Below are 27,761 nucleotides of genomic sequence, written 5' to 3'. Positions count from 1 at the left end.
AACCCCACTGAGTCTCCAGCTGGGGCTTCCTCACTCACAATTAAGTGATGTTAATTCAATTTACCTTCATTTACTTTCATAAATCACTGCGTCTGAATTCACTTCTAATGGACTGAGCCCCCGTGTAGACGCTCATTAGGGATTAATGTAGTTGAATGTAGCCACCAAAGGCACAGCTCAAGGTCTTCTCCACCAGCCTGGGGAAAGCTCAAAGCCTGGCACACACACATCCACGGAGCAGACATCAGCAGGTCTGCGCGCTAATGCTAAGAGCATCCTCAGGTATTTATGACTTACACACATGCTATATAACGTATTTGACTTACCTTAAATGTAAGGGCTACCATATAAACAAGTGCAAACAGTATAATTTGTCTGTGTATCGAAAAAAAATGGAAGTGTATTAACTTCCTCCAGTAGAGGTGACCAGGAACGTCGGCTTTATTTCTTAAAAGAGATGAAACCTGAACAGAAAAGGTTAAATGGAATCTGACATTTATTGGAAAAGTCTGGCCCTCTGTCACATTCTTCACAAGCCACAGTGTCGTCAGTACATTGAATAAGTTAGTGCCAAGTATGTAGAAACAAAAGGCTTAATTGGTAAAAGATTTAATTAAAACAGAACAAAGATTTAATTAAAAGAAACCCAAGATATGACATATAAAAATGTGTCCAAAGCACCCTCAGACTGGGGACTCAACAGTGTAACTGCAAAACAATCAACCAGAAAAAAGAAAAGAGGAAAAACAAGCGTGTTGCCATTGGAGCCTGCTACCTTCAGCTCCCTGTTTGGGAACCTCCCGTAGCCCAGAAATGGTCCCCAGCAACACCTGAAACTTGTTGAAATGCCACAAAAACGCAGAGCAGCTGCTCCGTCCAGGAAAGGTAACACGGGGCTGGCTGGCGCAAGGCCAGGGCACAGTGCCGTGGCAGACAGTGAGTTTATTTGCTTTGTACCCTGCTCTGCGTTGGGGAAAAGCGTTTGCTGGCGCTCTCCTTACAGAGCCCGGCCCTCAAGCGGAGCTTTTAACTTAACTCTGAAACAGCAGCTTCACCGCCACACGCGCAGAGGTAGATACCGGCACCGAATCCTCTAAGCTCTCCCGCGAAGCTGGTGCCTGACACCAGTCCTGACACCCACCTCTCCGCTGCCTTGCAGAGGATCCCGGATTTTGGCTCAGCCCTGGAGCAGGCACAGGGATCTGAACGTCTCGCTGCAGTGTCAGTCGCGTGAAAATGGGGCACGTAACAGCAAGTGAAAGAGAAATGCACACGGACGGTTTTGCTGCAGCCACCGATCGACGATATTGTCGCAGGGACAAATGCGTAGGAAAACCGTAGGGACCGGAGCAGCTCTGAACTGGGCAAGATGCCAGCGGAAAGGGGAGGTACCGGTCTTCTGGGAGCTGAAGGCCTTCAAATAGCCACAGTGGAGGTCAGATGTGAACAGGTGTTATAGCAAAAATAGCCATAAGCACCTGGTAAATATAACAGGCAGCTTCTGGAGAGAACCTGCTGATTGCCCTGCCGTGCACACGCGCAGCCTGGCCAGCAAGGACCTGCTCCGTGCCTCAGCTTCGCAGCAGCTTCTCATCGCTGTCTCCCTTTCTCCTCCCAGCTAACCTGAGTGCACCTCGTCAGCAAAATCACTAGGAATCGAATGAGAAAACTCTGCTCCTGCTCAGCTGGCCAAGCTTGGAATTTTCCCAAAGTAGGAAAAATAATTAATTAGCGTCACATCAGTACCAGATCTATCATCAGACAGGAGAAGTTTGAATCTAAATCAGTAAAATATCGACGAATCCCTTCCCAGATCAGATGCAATTATTTTTTAAAAGTGTAAAAACTTTTAAAGTACCTAAAAAGCAAGACACTGACCCCGACGTCAGCAGTGTTACGAGGTGGTTTGGACCCAGATCTTCACTTGTGTTGGCGTCTCCGTGACTGATGAAACGTGCAGGCTCTGCAGGTCCTATTTAACGCTCCCGTTCACACGACAGTTGTCTCTTGCAATCCTCCCTGGAAGAAATCCTGGCTTCTGCTTACAATCCGCAACCGTACCTGGCTCTGTGCTAGCCACAAGTGATGGAAATAGCTTTCTGCAGCACAAAAGGGTTTCCATTAAAAACAAATCTGTTCTTAACTACTGCGGTTCCCAGCATCATCTAGTCACAACAGAATCTGCATCAACATTGTTCAGAAGGAAGAGTTCGGGGTGAGCAGCGAATCCCAGGTGATACTGGAAGAGGCAAAGAATAAGAGAGTTAGAGAAACCAGCCGCCACCAAGCCTGCGATGCGCACGGTTTAACAAAGCCCAGTAAGAACCAGACGTATCAGCACAAAGACTTGTGCTTTGCCTTAGTTCAGCTTTGAAGACGTTTGGTTAAAAACAAAACAGATAGAGAGTATCCAGGGCAGGAAGGGAGGCATCCCCAGGTTTGCGGAGAAGGGCCCCCATCCCTCCTGCAGGTACGGCCCTGCCTCCCCGCCTGCAGCCGGACGGAAGAGGCTGCTGCCGGGGCGAAGGTGCCGGCTCCGCCGGGACCCACAGAGCATCGCCGCGTCGGGGAGGAGGGCTGCTCCTTCGGTCCCGTCCCGCTTAACTGAAGCTGCACGTTTCCGGGTGAACAAATCAAAGGCGGAAGCTTGGGGATTCCTCTTTTTTTTTTTTTTTTTTTCAGTTCAGGACCCTTAGATATTCAAACCAAAGCATCGTTAAAGCAATTTTAACACTTTTTCACATAACAGTTAAAAAAAAAAAAAAAAGAAACAGAGCTCTTACAGATTTGATGAGATGGGTAATGGGGCCAGTTAATTGCGAGTGCTTAATTAAGCTGCAGGGAGCATCGCTGGAATCACTGAGGCCGCATGCAGCCGATTAGGAGGGGGAAGCAATGCCGTGCTCGGACGAAGCCGGACAGCCGTTCTGCTGCTGCTCCGTGCTGCCCATCACTTACATTGCGCCATTCAATCGCTAATTATAGTTTAAAGCCGAAGAAACAGCTTGATACAACACAGATACCTATTTATTAGTAAACAGACTCACTTTAAGAGCATGCCTACACGTGGGGATATTCCAGAATAGCTATTTTCTTCTGTAGAACATACCCTCAGTCACTTTAAATCAACTTTCTTCTTCATTCAAATTAAGTTTGGGTGTAGACAAGCCTTGATTAGCACTAACTGATTACAGAGTTTGATTAAGTAAAAAAATATGCAGTGGGGTTCTGTGGGGTGATCGCTCGCCTCCTCCCAGAGGTAAATTTGAGCAGACAATATTTCCCATTCATTCATAGGCAAATCCCCCCAAAAGGGCTGAGGGGGTCAGGATGCATTATCACACTGGCCGTGACAGCAACATGCAAGTGTGGCTCCATCAACACAGACATAAAACGAGCTATTCCATTCAGCAAACTTTATTTTCATGCTTAATTAATTCAAATTTGGTTAGAAAGATTTTGGCTGCTCCAAATCAAAAGGCAGGTGCAGCAGTTTGCCAGAGAGCGAGACTTACCACCAGCATTTCTTACCAGATAGAAACAAAACCTAAATGGCATTCATTCCCTCAGAGAATCGTGGCAGGCTTACAAATTAATCCTTCCTCTTCAAAAAAAGAGAATAAAGTCCCCCCAAAGACACAAGCCACTTCCACAAGCGGGCTGGAAAGCTTGCAGAGGTGGAAAGGAAAGTTCCTGGGTCACAGAACAACACCTATTTGCAACCTCCAAAGCCAGAGCTGATGTTGGTCGGAGGGAGGAGAGAAGGAACAAAACGGGGCGGCAATTTCTGCCTCTACCCGCATTTTCCCTTCCTTACCAAGAAGATTTTTAGACCACGAGAGGCAGTGAGATTGTCCCTCCGCTCTCCTGGAAAAAGCAGGCTACAGAATCTCACCCAGTTGATCTGGCCTCTTTCTATTCCAGATAAAGAGGTCTTTTATCTACGACTTGCACTAAAAGGAAAGGGAGGGCTTAATAAAAACCGGGAAGATTTTTTTTAGTGCAGTTGACGGTTTGGCCGAGGAGCAGACAGGAGCAATCCTCCGGCCAGGAACAGAAGAGCCAACAAATGGGCTAAGAGTAGGGAGGGATGTGTGAGCCGTGCCCCGGATCACCCCCAAAACCCCACGGGAATCCTCCCAGGCAGGCACCAAGCGGCTAAGGCGGACCTGCTCCTCCGCCTCTCTTGGCCCTCGATACTGCCTCGAAGGTGGAGGAAACCAGGAGCACCTCAAACGCCTGCAGCAACGGCAAAAGCAGGAGGGTCGAACTCCTGCGGGACGGGGAGCGAGCTCGTGCCGCGCTGCTCGCCTCTCCGAGTCAGCACAGGCTGGTTTGCAGGACGTCAAAACCTTCCCATCGCTGGTTTCTTTTATAGCCACATATTGCTAGCGATTCGGAAAAGGAAAAAAAAAAAAAAAGACCCAAGAAACCAAGTTGAAAAAGTATCTGTCTTTTAATTGAAAATGTAGTTTGTACAAACTGGTTCAAAGGCAGATACGGGGGGAAAAAAAAATTAGTTTCACAAAGAGCAGAAGCCAAGAAGCGAGGAGAACTCGATCCGGAAGCTCCTGCACAGAGCTACGACCTGTAAATTCTCATTTCTGGAGAGCAGCCAAGAAAATCTCCTCTGACATGTTACAAATCAAAAAACTCGGAATACACAAATCAAAGAGATTCATACAATGATATTACAGAACCCATTGGCCAAGGAAGGCAAGCAGATCCGTGTTTTACAGTCGTGCTGGTCACAAACATGCCTTTGGTTAACAGTCCACACCATTTTCCAGTTATAGGAAACAAATTTGCACTCTAAGCTTTTTGTTTGTACCATGGGACAGTGGGATTAGGCATAAAACCTACAAGTGTTGCAAGGCAGGAGTTAATTCCAACTGGAATTTTTAACTAATAACCTTAAATATATTATGTTTTAGTGCTTGCTAAATTTGAGGGGGGAGCAAGCAAATTTCTGCTGCCTGAAGGGCAGGCGTAGTGTAATCAGTCCTGTCCTTAATTAAAATGAAGTTTCAATACCATGCTTAGCAGCTTTGATTTTGTCATCGTGTCATTTGCTTCTAAGAAATGTGTCAGTAGCATCATCAGATTCTTTATCAAGTTTCTAAAATCTCTTCCCTTAGTGGACCTAGGACCTCGCCGATACGCGCACGCATCCCCTGACCGCCCGGGGAGCTGCGATGGGCTGCCTGGGGTCTGAGCTGGCGACTGGGAGCCAAACTCGCCGTTGCTCCCAAGTCGGTTCTGCCAGCGCAAAGCAGAAACAAGCCGGAATCGCCCTGAGCCACCCTGTCGCGGGAAGCTACGGATAAGATACTACCGGGAACACGCAACAGGAGACCGTTGCCTCTGAACGTGCCTTTTACCTCCTGCTCGCCGTCACGAGAGCTGATGGCACGCCATGCCTGAAGCGTGTTCGTGCAAGAGGAATCACAGTCAGAAACGACCCCCCAAATGCTACACGGTCCATAAAACGCATCTCTCCGAGGCTCTGAAGGCCACAGAGTGGTTATCTTCGCAGCAGACCTCCCTCTCTGTGACTAGAGAAACACCGAGGAAGACGAATTTCCTGAGAAAGCCTCATTTCCAACGAGGGGCTGAAGAAGCCCAGCTCATTAACGACCCTACGCTGCGCTGCCCTGACCAATCTTCCCCAAAACACTGTCTGGGCAGAGATAAAACCCAATCTGCTGCTTAGGAAAGGGAAGGATTAAAAGTAGCGCAGGCAGCGCTGGGCGAGCGGGTGCTGGCGGTGTCCCCCCGCTCTCCAGAGCCTGTTTCTGAGCCCTCTTTATAGATTCAACAGCAATTGCGGCTCAGTTCTGAGATGTGCAAAGGCAGAGGGATTTGGATGTCCTTCACGGCTATCCATGCCAACCCCAAACTCCTGATTTTGTGTTATCAAGCCCAGTTACAGATCAGGAGAGGAAGGGCAGAACTGCCAGCAGCTACGTTAAGTGAAAGTGTCCCTTAACAGAGGTTGTTTGCTACACACAAACCCACTTGTACGCGGTCTCTCAGATCCACAAAAGCATTTCGGTGATCTCTGGGGAGCTGCGCCTTAACCCTGTCAACCAGCTACAGCTTCCAGATAGCAACAGAGAAACCACACCAAATAAAACCCTGGTTTACAGTTTCTGACACACGATTTTCACAGTCGAATCACACACACACAAGACACTTAAAACACCTTGTCACGCAGGATGTAAACTCTTAGTTCACATAAAATTGGGAGAAAAAGTGGACAATCTTTTCTCATCACAGAAGCAGAATGTACAGTTCTTAATAACATAATTCTTTGCCACATCAGATTTAGGTTGCCTTCCAGGTGAAGATTTTTCTCCCAAAAGACAACTGAACCACAATAAAAGCTAACAGAGAAGGGCAATGAGAAAAGGTTTTGGGGTAAACTTAAAACAGGGCCAACAGGATTTGCAAATAAAAAACAGAATTTGTATTATAGCTTATGACCACATTGGAGAAGGCTATTGGCATATTCTGCAATATGAAACTGGGAGCCATGTAGTGAGCATTTCTGAGAACTACAGAGTGTTTCTATTAATCACATACATATGAAATAAATTCACAAAATCATAAATAACCAGTAAACATGAAAACTCTTTTCCTTTGCTGACCACCAAAATCACATGCCAGGCAAGAAAAAAAAATGGCAATGCTAGTGCTGAGGTTTCCTGCCCTTATGGGACACTTCTGGCATCGCAACTCCCACGCTCGTGGAAGCAGTTTGCATGTCACGTTCAGCCTCATTTTTAATTAAACTGAGACTTTTCCTCCAAGTATTTTCAAGTGAAAAGCAAATCCAGTCAGATCATGAATACCAGCCGCAATATGACTTTAGAGGTAGACTCTGAATGTAGTGTCAGTGCTTTACGCTTTGCCTAATGACAGTAGCAGGAACATCCTTCAAACATCACCAGAAGGGTAAGATTTTCTATTTCCTAGCTTACTGTTTCATAGATTCTGCAGTGCTGTTCAGAACCGGTAATTACCTGGAGCTAGATCTTCACTGTGCTTCAGTGTTTCTGCTACATGGATTAAAATGCTAAGAGGTGAAAGTCTGCTGTTTCTGATGCAAAATCGAAAAGAAGCTGGAGGCAAAGATTAGCTATAAGGAAGAGTCAGTTTGCAGCATGGTGTGTGCTACTCTCTGCTAAGCTATGAAACATGTTAGTGTTTGGAAATCAGGCAAACTGCATGCAGCTTCTGTATCGCCCAACTGACATCATGCTGCTTCTTACAAGTGTGATTAGAGGCGTTCAGCAAAGAAAACAGCTGATTTTTTAGTATTTTAGCAGCAAAACATTTCCCAGTATGTACTTCTGATTTTTATACAACAAACATAACTACACAACTATCCCCTGTGCAAATTGCACATACATTTGGATATGTTCACACAGTAAACCATAGAAACGCACTGGCTCTGATGGCTACTCTCTGTGTACAGACAGACACGGTATCTACTTAGCGGAGTGAGAAGGTGACTCTTCCGTGAGCAGTGTTCTAGTGACGCTTACCGTTTTCCCACAGGCCAGGAAGGAGACTCCCAGAGCGATCAGACACAGCCAGGTCTGCAATTAAAGAAGGTGTCAACAATCAGAAATACGGCAGCACGTTACAGAGACCGTTACAGACGTCGGTGCTGCAGAGACCATGGGCTCTGCTTGTCTAGATGTCGTCACATGCTTCAAGGTAAATAAACTGGCATTTGAAATAATAGTGGAGTGGGTTGGAGGTAAAATGAACAACACATTGATGGGCATTTTACAAATGTCTCCGTTACCTCTGGCAATATACAGGCATGTACAAAGGAACCAGGAACTGTGAATGATTCCAAAGTCTCCTCTGGCCTTTCAGCTGCTCTGACATTAAATCAAGGTTCTTTTGGGAACAGCTAACAGGTGAATTGCTAAAGGAATGGTCAGAAGAAGGGGGGCAGAAAGGCTGCATGGATTAGTAGGCTCAGCACAGAACAGATTCTCAAGCAAATCTGGCCCTGAAAGCCTCAATTTCCCCATCTGTTCTGACCCTGTGGCAGAGACACTTTAGTGCCTGTAAAATGTGACAATATTAATATAACAGCAGCTCTTGAGAAAATAAATCCATTGACTTATCCCACCTACAAGGACATTCAGCTCAACAGTTACTAATATCAGAACCAGACTTACCAAATATGCTACAAAGGACAGGTAGATCACACTGAGAATCGCAGCCCCGATGTACAAAGCCATGTGGTTCAGGGCCATGACGTAGGCCACCACAAAGTACATGTTGATGGAGCAGACCACAAGAATCACCACGCCGCCACCGATCTTCCAGAACCTGCAAGGAAAATCAGAGCAAGTGGGGTGAGGTGGAAGGCCCAGTCTTGCATGTGGAAGAGAGCCGTAGGTCATGAGGCCGGGAGAGAAATGAAACATGTGCCTGAGAAACAGCAACACATCCTCCCCTGCCTGCAGGTGATTCCCTTTGTACTTACAATCCATTGGCAAAGTCATTCATGACACTGGGCAGGCTGGTGAATGTCAGGACAGGGATCAAAGCGAAAGGAAGCTGGAATAAGCCACAAAATACAGAAGAATTAAAAGTGGAAACCGTTCTGATTATATCAGCATGGACAAACCTCCAAGGCTTGTTTATATCTGATGGCATTTCCCCACAGCTATTGTAAAGTAAGTCAAAGGGACTTCCCCTAGCTGGAAGGAGGAAGCAATTTCAAACCATGGGTGATCCTTTCCACCTCCCTCCAGCAGATCAAAGCCTACTGACAATAACTTGCTCTGCTTAGCTGCTCCTGCAACCCCTTAGGCACCAGAGGCTGAAATATCCAGTGCTACATGGCTTTCTCTGAGACCTGTCCCCCAAGTTGGGCACAGCTGCTCACCTGGAGGCTCATAAGGACATTTAAGAAGTCATTCATGCCAGTCAGGTGTTCAACATCCTGAAAGATGGCAACAAGCAGGGTGGGGGTGATGGCGATAGAGCGAGTCAGCAGCACGCGGGCAAAACGGGACCACCTCAGGTTCAGGAAGCCCTGCGAAAAAAACATTGTGGCTGCTAGATGAAAACAGTACAGAGACTTCAAGTGCAGCAGGGAGAGGGGGGTTGAGGGCAAGACTAAAAGCTGATTTGCTTGAAAGGCACATAAGGTAGTTTGCTGCAACTTCCAGGAGGAGCTGAGTGTCCAAGGAAGGGGACATTACCCATATCATCTTTAAAGGCTTAGGAACAGAGAAGAGACAGATACACGGTCACAGGAAGCTGTTAGTAATTACCTCCATGACAAACTGTCCAGAGTATGTCCCTGTCATCGTTGAGCTCTGGCCTGCAGCAAGGATCCCAATTGCCCAGATATAGAGAGCAGCAGGGCCGAAGTAACATCCCAGAACAACACCCTGGAACAGAGAATTGCAGTCTCACATCAGTTCAATCCCACATCTGAGAGCTTGAACAAGAAAGAGCAGGCAAATTCCCTCATGGCCAGCTCTTCCACCAGATTAATCACGGGCACTGAGCTGAAAGAGAAGGAATAATCCATTTGGAGGGGAGAGAATAGCGTTCCCCATGTCTGCAGCAGTTAAGGCGAGACCCCATGGGCCTCACTCTTCAGAAGATTCAGGAAGGATGCAAGGAAAAACTTTGTAATGGCCAAGCTAATAGAGCAGGGGAATAGATGGCCAGGGAGTCCCTGAAGACACGCTAGATGTAGCAAGATTAGCAAAGGGATAGATAATTTGGGCTGGGCAAAGGGTTAGACTCAAGGACCCCCTGAAGTCTCCTCCAGCTCTATTTTTGGTAATCCTATTATGAGTCCCGACCTTCAACAGTCTCTGTTTACCCAAAAGAAACAGTTGCTAACAGACAAGGACGCTGGGCTGCCAGAGATGAGACCATCCTGTCCAGCAGGTCACTCACCCCTTTGTAGATATCCACTTCCAGGGTCTTATTGTTGTTTGGGAACAGCGAGGAGTGTGGGCTGCTGGCGTTCGTACAGACTGCGCTCTGCAATGACACCAAGGGGCAGGAGGCTCGACTTGTTCAGCCAGAGAAAAGCGAAGCAGAGCGCTAAAGGCTGCAGGCAAGGAACAGCAAGCGCTGGAGGTCCCAAGGCGCTGGGTGCCTCTTCAGGCTAGTTTAAGCGGGAAGAGTCAGCACCCTCGTTCTTATTTCGTCCTTTCCACAGAGAATATATGCGTTCTCCTTGACGCAGGGGCACTGATGAGTCTTGGACCTGCCCTGTCTAAGCCCTCTACTAAGACAGTCCCCATTGCTGATCTAACAGCCCCACGATTGTCAGCCAGTCCCCAAAAATCACAGCCCGCAAAGAGTGATGTCCCAGCTCCAACCAGCAACTCACCACATTCTCATTCGTCTTTTCAAAGAAAGCCTCAGCAAAGACGGACACAACGAAGATGTTAATGATGAAGGAGACAAAGAGAGCTATGCAGGACTCGATGAAGAAATATTTATTGGCTTCTTGTACTTCCCTCTTGTTTGTACGATTCACCTGCCGGGACTGAAAGGGAGATGGTCACAATAGCGTGTTTGAGAAACAGAAATTCATTACTATATTATTTATAGTTACAATTATATTACACTGACAGTGGGACATGGGACACAGAAAGGGAGGAGAATATGTTGGAGGCAAGAAAAAGCAAAACCCAACATTTGAAGAACTAACAACGGCTTGGAGCCTGAAACGCAGCTGGTTTTGTCAGCATGCCCATGCTAGCCAAGAGATGGACATCTCTGGTCCCACATCCCCACATAAAGAACACGTGTCTCAAGGCTCTCAACCAGCCTCCTTCGAGGGGTTTGCTATGTTCCCACTGAAGTAAATGCTTAAAGCAGGCTCCCAAAGGCCCAGGGCTGTGACTGCTTGAGCCTTTCAGGATGCCGGTGCACCACCCCTGTGCATGCTTTTTGCATTAATCAGAGCAGCCGCTTACCTTGACCAAAGCAGAGTGCAGGTACATGTTGTGCGGCATGATAACAGCGCCCACGATTCCCACAGCTTGTTCCAGCTGAGGCGTGCCACAGTTCTGGCAATACGGGACGAACAGCCCTTTTAGCAGATTCCCCTGATCTGGTTTTACCGTAACGTACTGGACACAGACACAAAAGAGACACGGGCAATTTTAGCTTGATATGCATCACACAGCAGCTTAGACTGTCCATTTGAAGACACTCAAGAGCCAAAACGTGGCCACCTTGGAAACAACAAAACCACAGTGTGGCAATCGTCTGTCATTTAATAAAATAGGGGATGCTTCACTGAACAGCAGACACAGTATGTGCCAGCGTCCACCCCCAAGAGGCAGCGTTCAGTACGCTCCTCGCTGCCAGAGCGTTAAACAGATGAAAGCCACAAATCAGAATCCTGCACCACCGGAAACACAGACCTGACTTCAAATGGCCTTAATTTTAATCACAAGCATCTGCGCCCCAGTGTTTTTGTGCTGTCCTGGCACAGGAGTTCACCAGTGGTGGGGAGAAAAAGAATCTGTCACCAAACAGCTCTGGGGGAAACCAGTGAAGGTACCTCGTATCCAAACGTAAGAGCCATGATGGTAATCAGAAAGCCGAATAATGCTTCCAGTTTTCGCAAGCCTGTAAAAAAAAAAAAAAAAAAAAAAAAAAAGACCATCAGCAATCTCAGAGCAAAGCTGCATCTCAGATTTAGTTTTCAAAAACTGAAGGGAAAAGGAGAAATTACCATATTTGTCCAGGAAGAGAAACACGAATGTGTCAGCAATGGTGATGAGCACGCCGCCCCACAGCGGGATCCTGTGAGAGACAGACAAGAGCAGGCATTAGCTTACAGAACACTTTGACCTCGTCTTCTAGCCACATTAATACTTCAGAGTCCAAAATCTCCTTTTAATTAGAGTGTTTGTTTGGGAATGGAACCGCATTGTTCAAGGGTTTGTTTGCAGTCTGACAAGACGTTTGGCTACATGGGGCAAGAGACCATAGGTTTATTTTCTGCACAAACAGCTCAGATAAGAGTTTTCTCCCTGAAACTAGAAAGCAAATCACATGCCCACATTGAGAATGACAGGAGTGAGTTAGACTTTAACAGCTAGTTGGTACAAAACTGTAGCTTCCCATGAGGTTTTCATTTCCAAGCTTCCTGTCCAAAGAGAATATCTTTCTGGCAGTGCTTTACTGGGAATATAAAATTTGCCAGGAAGGCTGCAGCCCAATTTTGGTGTGCATCAGATACAGCTAAAGTATAAGCCAGCCACCTACAGTTCCCCTTGTAGCAAAAAAAAAAAGGCACCAAAGGCTGAGTCATCCAAGACAAACAGCTAACATGGCTTGGCTTAGATGAATCACCCTCCACAAAGTGCTTATTTCAGAGGATTTATAGGAAATAAATGAGTATATTTGGCACACACAGTGTCACTTTCTTAATCCTAAAGAGGGGCATTAATTTCCTGCTTGCCTGTGACGACAAACCCAACTTACTTCCCCACAGACAAGAGGTTCATAGCAATTGCTGAGCCAATGACTTCTTGCATATCGGACCCGATGATAGCGAGTTCGACCATCAGCCATAGGATAATCCGAGGAACCTAGAGGTATAGAAAACCCAATACCATTATCAAAGAGGGAAAATTTCTTCTCCCTGTAATTTCCTATATGAGCATGTGATTGTGGGTGATTACACATTCAGGAATGGTCTATTTTTCCAGACTTGCCACTGCCACATCAAATTAAAGTGTGGAAAACTTGTTGACAATTGCCATTTTATGGCTGGTCCAGAGCAGAAATACAGGTTACCTGTGGCAATCACTGGAGAAGGTTCTCGGATCACTTGTATAATCTAAATTACTCAGCTTAATAGATTTGGCTCATTGGGAGAGCGAAAGTGGATGCTTCTGTGTACTGAGGTGCTGGAAATGGGCTTTGGAAGACATCAGACCAATGACAAAGTCTCAAGTGTTTGATGAGAGCCATCAAACCGTCTATACTGACTTGCAGAGATGCCACTGACTCCCCCACAGCCCTTTCCCAATGGAGAGCATCACTCATCTTCAGTTGAACAAGATGCAGAGCCCCTTCTTACACAAGACACAAAGATTTCTTAAGCAGGGAAATTTAACAGCCATGAAATGGTCTTGTTCTAAAAGGCCACCACTCTCCTCATGATTCCCTGAGCTCATTTAACTGACTGTATTTGAACTTGGTCCTATTGCTCAGGGAGCTTGATAGAGCAGTCGAAAAAGAAAAATCGAAATCAGGATTCCTGGGTTTTATTCCTGACTGTCTGCAATTCACTGTCAAATGTCAGGACATTTACCCCACCTCCCTCTTGGTGTTTTCCTTTTATGTAAGATAGGGAAAACACTGCCAGGACCTGAAGTGCCCCCAACCTGTTTTCCTAACAGTCCAGGTTCTTCACCAGTCTTTGGTTAGTGCTAAATCATGGCTACAGTTAAAAACTTCTTCTAAACTTGCCTTTCTTTCAACTGTGGGCCAAAACTGAAGAAATCAATCGAAACCCCCCAGCTTCTCTGACATGAAGGCAAAATGTGACAATGAAAATGTATTTTAGCAACCAAAACACTTCCTCAAGAGGAAGATTTGGCACTTAACAGGCAGCAGCGATCCCTCCCAAGTCCCATGAGAAAATCAAACTGACACAGACCCACAAGGTTATCAGAAGAGTCTCTTTGTACAGCAGAAATTAGAAACTGGAACAAACCCAATCACAACTCTGCAGGGGAATTTAGGCTGTGCCAGGCCCTGGCAGACCCTCTGGGCACACCTGTAGCAAGGAGCAAAGCTCCTCTCCATACCCTTCTGGCTCGCTCTGTATTAGGGGGAGATTTTGTAACTCACAGGCTCACAACAGCCACTTTTGGAGCTGGGGGGCAGGTTTGCTGCGCACTGAGACTGACACCAAAGCCAGAATCGTCTTTGTTTTCTTAATCCCATCCTTAAGAAACCACCTGGCCCAAGGCACAGCTAGTTATTCTGCCCACAGAGGAGCAGAGACTGGAGGACGGCTCACCAGGGCCTGTCAGATTTCTCCCATCTGGACCATGGATCCCTCCCCGCTCCCAGAGCCCCGCGATCCTGCCCGCTCCATCGTGGCCGTCACAGTGACAGGGAAGCTCAGAGCAGGGGCTGCACCCTGCGGCCAGAGAGGCACCGCGAGGTCACCCACCTTCTGATACTGCCGGTTACACACTTCAGCGAGGTGCAGCCCCGTCACCACCCCCAGCCTCGCGGCCAGCCGCTGCAGGAGCAGCCCGATGATCGTTGCCAGCATCAGCACCCACAGCAGCTGAGGGAGACGGGAAGACAGGAGTGGGTGCCCTGGTGTAATGAGACGCTACAGCCGCACACAAGGTCCCAGGTCCCCCAGGGATGCCTGCGCCCTGCATGGACTTTTGGGAATCACAGGCATTTGGAAAGAACCACTACTGACAAGTGGAGGCTGTTTTAGGAGCCTGGAGCTGGCACAGGATGGGACCAAAGGCAGACAGGGCCAGGAGTCACTGCTGGAGAGGGCACATGAGAGAGTCTCACTCTCCCCTTCTCCTTCTCTGTGGTGGTGTCAGCCCAGCAGCAACAACGGGGCTTTTAGTACTCCTGCCCTAAAACACAGGGCAGCACCGAGGGTAGAAGGGTCGGACAACGTGCAATGCTTAATTTGCAGGCTTCTGCACTGACCTTAAATCCTGCGATAGCCCCAGACTGCAAATCCGACTCGATGTTGCCCGGATCCAGGTAGGCAATGCTCATGAGAAAGCCCGGCCCCGTGAAGGCCCAGAGCTTGCGGAAGCTAAAGCACGAGTGCTTTTAAAGGGAAGAGAGGATTGGGAGATGAGAACGCAGCTCTGCAACGGAGCCCTCTCCTGATGCAGAGGATGGATAACCCCACAAGCACCATCCCCAAGAACCACCCAGCTGTTAGACATAATAAGTGGCAAGAGACATCCAGAGTTTCTATTTTAATTTTCTCAGTGCTGCAACAGAAAGTGGCCCTGGTATGATCAGTCTGTTCTTTCATCTGGTCCTAAACTCTACAGCAATTTCTTTGCTTTGGGACAGCCAAGGACACAATCACATCAACCAGGGCGGGAGATGAAGCCTCCTCTGCCTGCAGCTGAAACGCTGCCTTGCTGCTCAGTGAAAAGAGAGCACCTACGTGCTGAACACAGAGCCCTCTGCGAAGAGGACAGTCCTCACTGGTGCTGTTACAATGGCCACTTAAGTCTTGATAAGGGAACAAAGAGCCAACCTCCCCTCCCCTGGGGCTACACGCGAGAAACTTCTCTGCTCTTTGGCCAATTTTGTTGCTTGCAGCCATGCTTTGTAGAAGAGAAATTACAAATGGTGAACCATGAGCCCCACAGCAAGCACAGGAGATACTTCACCCCCTTCTCTCCCAGATCTCCATCCACGGGAGCAAGACGGCTTTGCCACCCTTCCCAGTCTAGACAGGAAGGGGAACCAGCACCCAAGGGAATTACTCACGCCAGTTCCAAATGCATTCAAATTTTTCTATCAGATTTTCTTGCTGGAGTGAGTTGGGGAGGGCCCAGCTATACTCACTGTTTCATCTTCAGGAATCGGGATCTTGCTGTCAAAGTAGGTGGTAAAGGGCTCCTCTGAGGAGGCATCCGGAGACTGCAGCGGGTTCATGCTGTTGGAAATCGTGCTGACAACCTCCTCGCTTTCCCCAGAGGCATCTTCTGGAGGGGTGAAAAAGAAAAGCAGAAAATGAGTGAGGAGTTAGCATGAGGGTCCCTGGAAACACAGAAAAACTTGGCAGAGGCCTGACAAGACCCACAGGCAAAGCGAAATGAGTGTGTTCCAGCTTCACAGTTAACACTAGTCAAACTATTTTTGAGAAATAAATATGTGAAAATAACATACACTGCTGTAAAGCCGCCCTAGGAGCCCACACTCCTCATCTTGCACAAACTGCCTTGGCTGAACTCTCCCTCTTTCACACAACGAGAGGAGGCCGGTGAGCTGGCAGTTTGTTTATTAAGATTTGCTACAAAAAGCTGGCCCGGGGCACTGCCTGCAATGGCAGCCCAGTAGCATTAACATAATGATTAACTGGGACTCAGCAAGTCAAATCCAAGAGAGACTCGTGTCCACTTCTGCATGATCACAGAGCGCCTTCCCCCGAGCCAGCCTGGAGAAACGGATGTCTGAGGAGTCTAGTTCAAGTCCTGGAAGGACTCTGCTACCAGGCGGACTCCAGGGAAAGCACAATGCAGCAGTTGTTTGGAAGTAAGCGACAAGCAGGAGACCGCCTGACAATCTTCCCTTCTCCTACAGCATTAGAGGAACAGGGGAGAGCCAGCCCTGCTGAATTTTCAGGACAGTTTCTAAATTTAACTTGCGAGAAAGGTGTGCAAGGTTAGTCCAGCAATGAAGTCACAAATTCCCACAGATGACATGTAAAGACCCTCCCCTGCCCAACTTCCACAAAAAGCCAGATCCAGAACTGAGGCAATACTCACTTTTGCTACCTCTACGTGGCATTTTGCTCTAAGAGCTGAAGAGCAGCATACGTCCCGAGCGTCTCGTCTTTGTAAGAGAAGGACTAAAAACAAGGCTAGCTCTTTTACCAAGTTTCCTATTGCATCATCAGAGTAAACCGAAGTTCGTGGCTCCTCCTTTTTCCCTGCCTCCCAAATACTTCACTTGCCTGTCAGCAGACCCATTTACATAATGGATTTAGAGCTACCTGTGTGTGTGTGCGAGCAAGAGAGAGATCCGACTGCACAAGACCAGCTTGTTCATCTAGTTAAGCAAGGCTGAGCGAGCCGTAGGAACCGTAAATCTATTGCCGGAGTCATTTGAGAAGTGGGAGGGTTTGTGTCCACTATGATAATCAAGCATATGGGAGAGCAAATGGGCACCTTAAATTCTTAGGGTGGCTTTTGAGGAACAAGGGAATAAATTAGACAGAAAAGAAGGTCGATAGATCAGAGCACGTCTGATGTGCCACCAAGCAAACCTTACCGTAGGACGCTTTCCGGTCCGTACCGGGCGCCATGGTGGAATCCTTCCCGTGGCTCGGAAACCGGTTTAAATTGGCCACGTTGGCTGCAAAGGAGAGGGGGAAGGGTTTGGTTACCAAAACATATCAAGAAGGAGAATAACCACCTGTAAGAGGGATGACACAACCAACAGCTACTGGCAGGGACAGTTACTTCTCCAGCCCTTTTCCAGCTTTGAAGTACCCTGCAGGCCCAGGAGGAGAGTGTTTTGCCTGGAACCTGCTTGGAAACTCCTGTTGCCACAACATGAAAAAGGAGTGGACGGACCAACCGGGCAAACCAACAGGACAAAAGTGTTTGCAAGCTCCCAGGCTTAGGACAGTGCATATTGTGAAACTCCAGCTAAAGAAACAAGAGTGGAATTTCCTTGATGTGTAAAAAATTGCATACCATCCCTCCCCCTCCGGGCATGATTATTAGCCCTACGCCGCACCCTCTACAGGGTACCCTAAGTCTCTTCCAGGAGATGACGCAACTCTTTCACCACGGTGCATTTTTAAGTCTAATCCATGCAGAAAGAAACTGGGATCTGCTACAGGACTTCAGATGAAGCTGGTGTCCTCCAGACTTTAAACAGGCAACCCCTCAAACCCTTCAAGGACAAGGCAAAGCACCAACAGTATATATGTTTGGTATGTAAAGCACTTAACCTCCATCAAAGCCTGTTACACATTAACGGGTGATTTTCTTATAATATTGGTTCAGTGACTCCCAGTGAAGACATAAAAGGAAAACATTAGCTGGAAATTTACTTTAAGTGATTTGAACCAATTTTAGGTTTTTAAAGATTAATTCACTGGTTCCATAATGAGCAAACCTCCAGCTATAAAGGCAGTTTGTAACCAAGTCTGACACGCTAAGCCAGAGCGGGTTATCTCATGCAGGGAAAGAGCAATACCGTTTCTTGTAGGCGCAACTACAATTGTTATTTATCTATCCAAATATACTCAAGATTATAAAGCGTTGATTCTAGAGCAAGAGATTAATAAAGCACACAGCATGCCCCAGGAGCTCTGAACTCCGCGCAACTCGCTGCTCACCCCCGCCACCAAACCTGCCAACGTGCAGCACTCAGGGAAGGAGTTTGCTTATTCCGCCGCTTCGCAAATAATCTCGAGTGTTTGCTCTACACGAGCACGGAGAAGAATTCATCCATGCCAGTGCGGAGCTAAGCATTAAGGTTTCCCCAAACCGTAAGATGACCTGTCACTCACTCTGACACTTTTTCGCTGCTCCCATATGGCTGCACACAAGTCGTCTCTGCCTCTTCTGCAGAGGAAGAATCGCGCGCTAAGTCACCGGCTCTTGCAGCCTTGCGGGCTCAGGGGCAGCGGAAAGCGGTGCTGGCCTGTGAGGTGTTTAGGCGCGAGGCTCCCGGGGTCGGGAAGGTTGACCCCTGCCAGCCGCCGTGTCCGGCGAGGATGCAGGGCTGCCCTTCGCTGCGGTTGCTTGCACACGACTTGGAAGGAAGCAGGATGCCAGATGCCACCACAGATAGCTGTGACACCACGTGCACTACACGCTGTCACCTCAAACGCATCAGCGCCCCTGAGAACCCCTGTTCCTCCCAGGTTTTAACTGCCACCAAACTGCTACATGCTTTGGGGAGAAACGGTGAGTAAATACATCGAGTAAATATACCTCGATACATGGAGAGCAGAACTGCCACCTCTCCAGCCTCCGCAGCAGCAGGAGCAACAGCGTTTCTGGTTTAGACTTCTTCCTTCAGCTTGCAGCAGCTCCCTCTTGGGTGGCCACAACCTCAAGGCTGGAGCAAAACTTATCTATCCTAAGCGATATGTGCACACTTGCACTGTTTTATTTCTTCCTGCATAGGCTCATTTTTAAAGCACAGACCTAAGAGCTTTTATTCTAAAAGCCTAAAATTCAGCAATAAGCCATCTTTTCCGAGACCCAATCCCTTAGGGAGGAACAACGCTTACCTTAGCAAGTTCCAAGAAACATGCGCTTCCTTAATGAAGGCAAAGGGGAAGAAGATCACATGGCAAACGTTCGTTACAGTGCGAGACTGACCTAAATATCTCCTTGCAAAACACATCTTCACTTGGGCGTGAGGAAAATTGGTTCCCCTATCTCTGCCGACAAGCTCCCCGCAGCAAACGAACTCATGACACATTCATTCACAACCTTACGCCGGGAACACTTTCCTACGTGTGCTGGCTTAGAAATGTGGCTCACAGACCCTTCTCCCACACAATTCCAATAAAAGCAGCCACCGCCTGGTACCCAGACGCGAATATCTTGCCTGTACTATTTCACGTACTTCCAGCATCGCTCAGATGACAGAACTGGAGAGCTGCTAAGAGAAGGAAGGCACAAACGCACCCGAGGGATGATTTTGCCCACTGTCTCCGCGTCTGGATGCCTTCCTAAAAGAGCTGCTTTACTGACACACTGTCACTGCTCTCAATACAGTGGCAGGTGGATGAAATTATAGGGCTTGTGGTATATAGAAGGTAGGGATTTATCATTCCTTCTATCTATAACCTCTGTGAATATCTTTAGGCAATTCCTCAAACCAAATGAGCATATTACAGGCTTGCTGAGCCACATCCTGTCTCCTTGAGGCAGAACACCTACCATATACGATTTGTGAGTTTGATTTTATAGATCATATTCACGCTTACGCAAGACATTCAAGTTCCCAGAAGGAAATACTCCTTGGAATAAGTCAAAATGCCAAGAACAGACTATTGTGAGGCTTCTCTAATCCAAAAAACAAACACATTAGTTCTGCTCTCTAGATATTCAATACCTACGCAGCAAACATCATTCTTCCGCATGCACGCCGGCTTTTCATTGATGGAAAGGTGCACCTCAGTCCAGTGGGTCCTTCCCTCTTGATTGCCGCAAAGCAGAAACGCTGCCTAGCGAGGGGAAGGGGGAAAGCCTGGGGAGCAGACCGCTGCTTGCCCATCACCAGCGCGAAGGCATGAGGGTTTATCAGATGACAAGGAACTTTGCCTTGTCTCGTGCTGAGAACAGTTCCTGTGATTGAGATTTCTGCATTTGATGTTGGGCTTTGAACTTTGCTGGCTTCTGCAGGGCAGGCTGCCGTAGTTAACTCTCTTAAAGCAGCTTGGAGGAAGATGCCTGGGCAGCATGGCTTGGCTTTTCTGTTTATATACGGACGTTGCCGTGGGCTTGCAGCCCTGTATATAAGGACATGGAGAACCTAACTGCGTTCTTTACAGCTTATGTTATGCAAGTCGCATGGGGACAGCGCGAAGTGCAACACACCTACAAAACACAGAGCAGAAGACCCAGTTAACCGCTCGTTGTCCCAACAGGGGTAACTTCTGGCGCTCCGGCCCTCGCAGCCACGTCACCCCTGGCCAGGCTTCCAAACACCTATGCTGTCACCGCAACGTCCGAGCCCTCGAAACCCTTCTCCTCCGCACACACCTAGCGAAAGCATTTGCCCCACAGCGGCAGCATCACTGCTTCGCCCCCGCAGGATTCCTCCTTGCTCTCGGACCGGCTCTCGCCCACAAGCCGCGCTGATGACCGGAGATAAGCAAAACAAGTAAAGATAAGGCTGTAAACATCGACTGGCACAGCTTCACTCAGCCACTCCGAGGCAGGTCGCCCAGCTGGCTCCAAAATAGGTTAGAGGAGCCCCCTCCCTGCTAATTGCTCACCTCTTGCTCTGCAGCCGCGGTCACCTACTCGCTCAGCCTGAGCGCAGACATGCTTTGACCTACGTCAGGAGCGCGCTGAGCCAAGGCGCAGGGGGACCCAGCCCTCCAGCTGCCATCCCAACCCGCTTGAGGCCTTGCCAGACCCCGCCGGGCTGACCTAAGCGTGCTTTTCTTCTAGAAACAGAGCGCGTGATTTATTTGTTTGTTTTAGGGATGTGGGAAAGGAGAACAATACCTAGGAAACAACAACCTGAAAGCAAGAAGAAACTCTCCTACAGAGTCTGCTGGGATCAGAAGGCTCCTGGATTTAAGAGCATGTCTCTGAGCTGCTCCCAATTGCTCTCTTCTGGTTTTTGTAAGCATGGAAGGAGGGTTGGGATGCTGTTGCACACCTGAGACTTGAAGTACTATTGCAACGCAGAATAAATAAAACTGGTTAAAAAGCTTCGTTCTTACAGTGGCCGTGAAGCTCAGAGATTAAAAGTACCCTCAAAAAAATGAGGCAATGCCGGAGACACACTAAGGAAATGTCAGTTAATAATCACTGCAAAGCAAAAAGACAGAGATGAGCAGAGACTGAACTGTGGGACCACCACATCTGCAGTCCTGGCTTGAGGCTGCAAGCTCGGACAGTGGGACCTGAAGCACAGGGTCATCCTACAACCCCAAACGCCCCAGATCTAGTCCCAATTCGGGCTCAGAGCCCTGCTTCTTTGCTGACTGCGGTATTCTGGTCTCCACCAAAAAACTCCTGTAATCAAGACCTCGTTTTACAGTGCCCACTACCCGTTTGACAAGCCGTGCTCACTGCGTGCTCACTGGAAGGGGCTGCGCGCCCAGAAGACCGCAGGACGATGGTGTCCCTCCACGACACGGCTCCTCTGAGGAAGCCTCTGGCTCCTGGGGGCAATTGTCCGTGGCCTCCAGTCTGGGCCTGCCCCTCCACCGGCTCCCCAGCGCCGCAGGGTCAGGCACAGAGACGGGGGAAACGCAGCCCCGCGGAGGGTCACGCTGCCCTTTGCTGAGCTCGGCCTGGCATCACAGTGTTTCGTCCTCTCCGAGCAGAAGCGCACCGAAGGCGATCGCTGCCGGCCGGCCTCGGCTCTCCCAGCACGCTACCGTCGAGCACCTCCCAAGTCAGACGCCGGAGTTTGGACCCTGGGACACTCGACTGCGGCTTTGCAGTGATAACAGGACGCTAAATACGTGGCCCAGATCACACAACCCACAGGCCCTGCTTCACTGCGAGGCTTATATATAACACCAACCTTTGCACGCGCGAGCACCCTAGGAAGGCGCTTCGGCCTGGGAAGGCCAGGGACTAACTGGGACAGACGCACCAAGCGCAAGACTAGACGCCTCCACGGCCCCCCCAGTCGGCACCAAACACGGTGGTGGTTGCTACAGCTTTACGGTCACGCGGGCAGAAACGCCTGAAAGGTCCGACTTAAAATACAATCGGTAATTGTTGTATTTCAACAATAAACAGAGCAAGCGTGAGCAGGCAGCCGAAAACCGGAGGCGTGCTGGCCGGTGGGGATGGGTCAAGTCACCCGCAGCCCTGAGGCTACTGCCTGCAACACGGGCCTCTCTGCCTGCTCTAAAATGAAGCCAGCGAGGAGGTTATCCTACCGGCGGATTTAACACCCGATCGAGCCCTTGGGGAGGAAAGCAGAGGCATAAAGACAGGAGCATGCAGATCCCGGGCCCCGACACAGCTCAGATGCGAACCGAACGCTCCGCTATTCAGTTTTGGCGAGTTCCCGGAAGCTTTCCAAGGTGCCGGTGCGGTGGTTTCGGCAGGGCAGGGACCGTCTGCCTGACCCGGCCTGCAAAGCGTCGCGCGCTGCACCGGGAGAAGGTCCCGCAGAGCGAGGCCCCGCAGGACGGCGCCCGGCTCGCGGGGCCGGGGGACACCCAAGGTCACCGAGCACCCGGGGAAGAGCCAGCCCGGGCTCCCGAGCTCCCGAGGGGAGCGGAGCCATGACGGGGAGGCCAGTGCCCTTGCGGCTGGGGGCATTGGGGCCACGCGACCCCCCCTGCAAAACGCACACCCTCCCCTTCGCGGCTAGAGAGCGGGGCATCCCCGGCACCCCCAGGGGAGCCCCCAGCGCTCACCGGAGCAGGGATCCACCGCTCCCAGCGCTCACCGGAGCAGGGATCCACCACTCCCAGCGCTCACCGGAGCGGGGATCCACCTGCCCCAGCGCTCACCGGAGGTGGGGGGGGGGGGAAGGGGGACCCACCTCCCCGCACCCCCGGGTGCCGGTGACCCCCCACCCCCACCCCTCCCGCAGGCTCCCGGCCACCCCCGGCGCTCACCGCCTCCGCCGCCCCCGGGCGCCCCCGCCGCCGCCGCCGCCCCATGCCCCGGCTGCGGCCCGCGCCGCCGCCGCCGCCGCCGGCCCGGGCCCGCTCGGCTCCAATCGGATCCGCTCGGGCCCGCTCGGCTCCACTCGGGTTCGCTCGGCTCCGCTCGGGCTCGTTCGGCTCCGCTCGGCTCCGCCCGCTCCGTGCCGCGGCGGCGCCCGGGCCCGGCGAGCGGCTCGTGGCGGCCGGGGGACACCGGGCCCCCCCCGGTGCGGCTCAGCCAGGGGGACACCAGGAGCCTCTGTGCGGCTCTGCCTTGGGGACACCAGGTCCCCCAGCACAGGACCCACCGTGGGGACACCGGGCCCCCCCGGTGCAGCTCAGCCATGGGGACACCAGGCCCCCTGTGAAAGCCCCTCCGTGGGGTCACCAGGACCCTCAGTGCTGCTCAACCGTGGGGTCACCAGGACACTCAGCACAGCTTGGCTGTGGGGACACTGACCCCCCCCTTTCCATGCAGTCCCCCATCCGTGCGTCACCCCGCGTGGAGGACACATCCCCCCGTTACAGCCCCACGGGACCCGGGCCGGGCCGGGTATTTTGAGGAGCAGCATCCTGGGATCATGTCACAGCTAATGTTCACTGCAAGGTCCTTGACTCTGGGCCTGCACGAACCAATGCCGCAGGGTCTGCACGGTCTAGTCAAACCAGGAACGTGCTGCTTAGGAGATGTGCGCACCTGGCAGCACGTCGGAGCACTCAAACTTTCACTCCTTCATCTGCAAACAGGTTTTTAGGAGAGTGGAACATGAGCTAGTCAAGTCAGGAGTCACTGCCCTAGGTCTCGGAAAATGTGATATATGGTACAAATGCCGGTTTTCGTCCCCTGGCTTTCGAGCGTGTTAGCTCTACGGAGTGGATGTAACATTTCTCCGTTAAATAGATAGCTCAGGCTGGGCCCTGTTACACAAGGGTGGCTGGAGATCTTTCTGATGGATGGTTTATTCCATCAGAAAACGCAGATTCATCAGGACCAAGAAGGTTCCTTTGGGTCATGCTGATGTCAAGAATGTTTTTCATGTTGACAACCTGAACTTCCAGATCTTCAGCTGCCAACGTGACAAACGGCCTCAGACATGGGCTCTCTTTGAACATTTATGTTTTAATTCTTTCACAATACATCTATATTTTACATCCCTGTCACAGAAAATATTCTGCATTTTGGGGAAAGGAGACTCTTGACTTGGATTTTGTTTGGTCTTCTTTAAGTCTGTCTTTTCTGGAGGGAAATGCTGCTCTTTCACAGATTTCCTGTTACTCTGGAGATTCCCTTGAAAATTTAAGATACAATTTTTAAAGTAACCACTTTCTGATAACAAAGGCAAAACATTTAATTTGTAAGGTAGATGAGAAACCTGCCAGCCCTGGAACTAGGTGTTCCACGGTATCATTTTGAAGGTACATCCGCGTCCTTATCTCATTTCCCAACCTTTCTCATTTTTCGGTAAATTACCAAGAAAGCTCTCTTATAACCACAGCCTGATCACAGACACAAGGGAGAGCGAGAGACACAGGGATCTGGCTCACAAGCAGACAAAGAGGCGTGAAAATGCTGATCCGTACTAGAGAAGCTGCCTTTGGAAAATGAGAGCCCTTCGGAGAGCAAACCCGCCTGCATCTGGAGTACGAGAAAGGAGGGGAGCTTTTGGCTGCAGGAATTCATTTCTCACTTTTCCCAAACATGCAGGTTTTGCAATGCGCATTCCTTTTTGCTTAAACGAGAGAGCAAAACAATCACATGGGACATTCCCAAAACCACTGAATCCAGGAAAGATAAGAGGAGGAGAAATCTGGGAAAGGGGAGACTTGGCGGTTGCTTGCTTTACCCCACCTCTGCAGAGAAAGGGCCGACAGCCCTGTTCAGCGCAGGCATTAGAGGAGAAAACAAAAAGCACAGCGGTCCCAGCGCAACTGCCGCCCTAACGCTCTCCCATCAGGATGGGTGCAAGAGCGGCTGGGAAGGTGCGCGTGGCATCTTCGAACAGCTTCCTTGCTCGGAAAGCAGCCACCATTTAGCATGCAGGCGCAGGAAATCATGCGGAGGTGGTTCTGGGATTATATGTCCCTCAGAGGGAGATGCCAATAGCTTTCATCCAGAGGCTGGGAAATTTATCTTGTTCCCAAAATACTGCAAGACTAGACTGAGTGAAACATGAGCCAGCAGATCCCTAACCTGGCTGCAGCAAGAACATCCCTGCAAAGTGCTGCAAGCAGAGGGAGGAAATGAAACAACTGTCATTTGGAAATATGTCCCATATTTTTTGTGAGCTATATGGAGAGCTCGGTGCGGAGAGCAGCTCACTCTCCTGCACCCAGAAAGAGGCTTTCCAGGAGCGGCTTTCCTAGCGCTAGGACTTTGCAATACTCACCCAACTCACAGGTTGGCGAGTTCTGCTTTAGAGTGTATTTCTTAGGCATTGCAAAGAGGGTTGCTGCTTCTTGCTCCGCAGTTTCTGGGAGAAGATAGCCCGGGCAGCGTTCCTTCCTCTATATAAGAGGTGTCCCCACCCGTCCCGCCGGCACCCCTCCCTCTCTCCTCCGCCCGCGACACACGGGCACTGCAGGCAGGAGCCCTGGTCCGGCCGGCGCTGGGCAGAGTTCCCCCAGAAAAAGCTCAGCGGACAATTCAAAGTCTTCCGAACACAATTGCATCTATTTCTGCCTTATCGTAACTGTAAAACCATCAAAGTGGTAATTAATAGGACGGCCACGCACTTTGATGTGGAGCCTTTTCCACGCTGCGAGTGGCAGCACCGGGCTAGGGGAAAAGTGGGTTACCTGCTCACCGGGGCACGTTATCAATCCTGGACCTCAATTAAAAAGCCATTTGGTTGAGCATCGGGAGCGCTCCGGTGATTAGGTCGCAAGGCAGCCTGGACTCTGCTCCACCGGGGCTATTTGACAGATTAGAGCTCAAACTGGCGCTATTGTGCATTTTCCAGCCATCGGTACGTGCAGCACTGATAAGACATTATCCCTTCCCTTGGCTGGATCAATACAATATATTATCACTGATTCCTGCTGGTCTGAAACCCATGAAAGCATAACGATAACCCCAGGGTTTCTCTCAAACCTGCAAAAGGCCCCTGGTGCCTTTTTCTGATAAGCAACAGCTGAATGCGCAACATGTAAAAAAACATATGTACAAGGGTAACAGACCTACTTACCACCCAGCAGGGCAAAGACACATGCGTGCGTGACTGCCTTCACGCTGCTCCCGCCTCCCTTAGCTGTCGAAGAGGCTCATGGTGGGTTTTTTGACTTTCACTAGGGAGAAGATGGGATCCTCCTTGGAAAAGCATCTTTGAGAACTCACAGAGGACGGAGGAGATGCCGGAAAACCTGGAAATGAGAAAACGTAGTGCTCAGTTTTAGCAATGTCTGGGAGAAAAAAAGAGACAGTAAAGCTTAGAGATAGGGTAGAGGCAACAGATCATCTTTAAGGCTCTTGACCCTGATTCCTGTGACAATCTCATAGCCAAGGGAGCAAACAAGACCTATACGAAACTACGTGGGAACAGCTGCAAAACTGGTTTGGTCACCCGGTTCCCGGACTATTGGCACCTTGCTGCCGAAGGGAAGGACGGCTGGAGGGGTCACGCACAGCTCTGGTGCCTGGTCCCACGCGGTGAACTGGGCTGACGGAGCAGGGAATGTGCCTTGTGGACCTGGGCGGGGAGCGAGGGACGGCTGGAAAACAGGCTGCAATTCAGGAGGGACAAAGGTGGGGTTGAATGAGCAAAAATACGCCCAGGATGGGGACAGAGAGGCTGGCAGGAGCTCCTCAGAAGAGGGATGTGCCTCAAGAGGAGCTGCCAAACAGGGAAAAAAGGCTTTGTAAAGGGGAAAGCCCCTGGAGGATGGGACATTTCCCATGGACCTGAACCAACCTTGCACCAAGCAGAGCCGAGGCAGGGCAAGGGAAACCTTCCTGGCGCAGGGACCGCCAAGCACTGGAGCCAGCCGAGTCTCCGCCACACGAGGAGCAGGAATGGGTTAGACCAACGCCTGTGGACGTGGCCTGCGCAGAGGAGGCCCTGCCCGGGGCAGCGGAGGCTCGGGGTGGCCCACGCCGGGGACGCGGTGCTCTCCCGCCCGCTGCCAGGGACAGGGTGGCAGGGGAAAAGCCGGGGCGAATTACAACCTCCCCCCCCCCCCCCGGGACGGCTGAAATGCCCAGGAACCCGGGGTTATGCTCGGGGTTAGGCCCCTCTCCTGGGACCTGACTAGCACTGCCAGGCCTCTGCTGGGGCCTCGCGTTACCTCACAAAGGTGCGAAATACGCTAACGTTTAACCAAAAAACGCTGCTGAAAAATTAGGGCCCTTAATCGGGGGGGGGGGGGGGCTTTAATGTGGAGGCCCTAAAGGGGGGCCTAAATGGGGGGCTCTTAGTGGAGAGGGCTTAAGGGAGGCCCTTAATAGAAACCCTTAATGGAGGGGCCTTAACGGGGAGCCCTTAATTGGAGAGCCCTTAATTGGGGCCCCTTCATGGAGACCCTCAGCTGCCCCCCCACCACAGCTGGACCCTCCTGAGGCGCCACTTCCGCCCGCAGCCAACCACTTCCGCCCGCCGTCACCTGCCCTTCCCGCCACCGCGCCCCGCCCCGCGTCCTTCAGCCAATCAGCGCCCGCCGCTCCCCCCATCCCCTCTCCTGACCT

At 50.3% G+C, this 27,761-nt stretch overlaps 1 protein-coding gene across 7 annotated transcripts; it reads right to left on the bottom strand.

Moving 5' to 3' along the window:
* Positions 1 to 478: 478 nt before the first annotated feature.
* Positions 479 to 27,148, bottom strand: SLC11A2 (solute carrier family 11 member 2). 7 transcript variants are annotated; one of them, XM_067313969.1, is made up of 19 exons: positions 26,992 to 27,148; positions 26,666 to 26,803; positions 26,269 to 26,443; positions 17,032 to 17,115; positions 15,604 to 15,743; positions 14,719 to 14,844; positions 14,210 to 14,329; positions 12,505 to 12,611; positions 11,750 to 11,820; positions 11,576 to 11,643; positions 10,983 to 11,138; positions 10,391 to 10,549; positions 9,949 to 10,035; positions 9,309 to 9,428; positions 8,918 to 9,067; positions 8,513 to 8,586; positions 8,202 to 8,355; positions 7,551 to 7,604; positions 479 to 2,239 (listed from the first exon to the last, which is right to left on the bottom strand). In XM_067313969.1, exons 4-19 carry the CDS (start codon positions 17,063 to 17,065, stop codon positions 2,162 to 2,164), a joined length of 1,698 nt encoding a protein of 565 aa, XP_067170070.1. In that variant the 5' UTR covers positions 17,066 to 17,115; positions 26,269 to 26,443; positions 26,666 to 26,803; positions 26,992 to 27,148; the 3' UTR covers positions 479 to 2,161. The 7 variants fall into 7 exon arrangements, with proteins under 7 accessions (XP_067170070.1, XP_067170069.1, XP_067170074.1 ...); XM_067313968.1 differs by lacking the exon at positions 26,666 to 26,803; XM_067313973.1 differs by lacking the exon at positions 26,666 to 26,803 and having other exon boundaries at positions 15,604 to 15,740.
* Positions 27,149 to 27,761: the final 613 nt, after the last annotated feature.

This window comes from Apteryx mantelli, chromosome 33 (genome assembly GCF_036417845.1).
Source record: "Apteryx mantelli isolate bAptMan1 chromosome 33, bAptMan1.hap1, whole genome shotgun sequence".
In the NCBI taxonomy this organism is placed as follows: Eukaryota; Metazoa; Chordata; class Aves; order Apterygiformes; family Apterygidae; genus Apteryx; species Apteryx mantelli.
The sequence above is the reverse complement of the archived record's forward strand: the minus strand, read 5'-3'. Positions and strand labels throughout refer to the sequence as shown.

Bases quoted from the DNA above. Each gene is read 5' to 3' on its own strand.
- SLC11A2 (XM_067313969.1), bottom strand. From the start codon at position 17,065: ATGGCGCCCGGTACGGACCGGAAAGCGTCCTACG. The intron at 11,821-12,504 runs GTAAGTTGGGTT...TGTCTCTCACAG, and splicing joins AACCTCTTGTCTGTGGGGAA to GATCCCGCTGTGGGGCGGCG. The intron at 9,068-9,308 runs GTAATTACTAAC...TTTTTTTCGCAG, and splicing joins CTGGACAGTTTGTCATGGAG to GGCTTCCTGAACCTGAGGTG.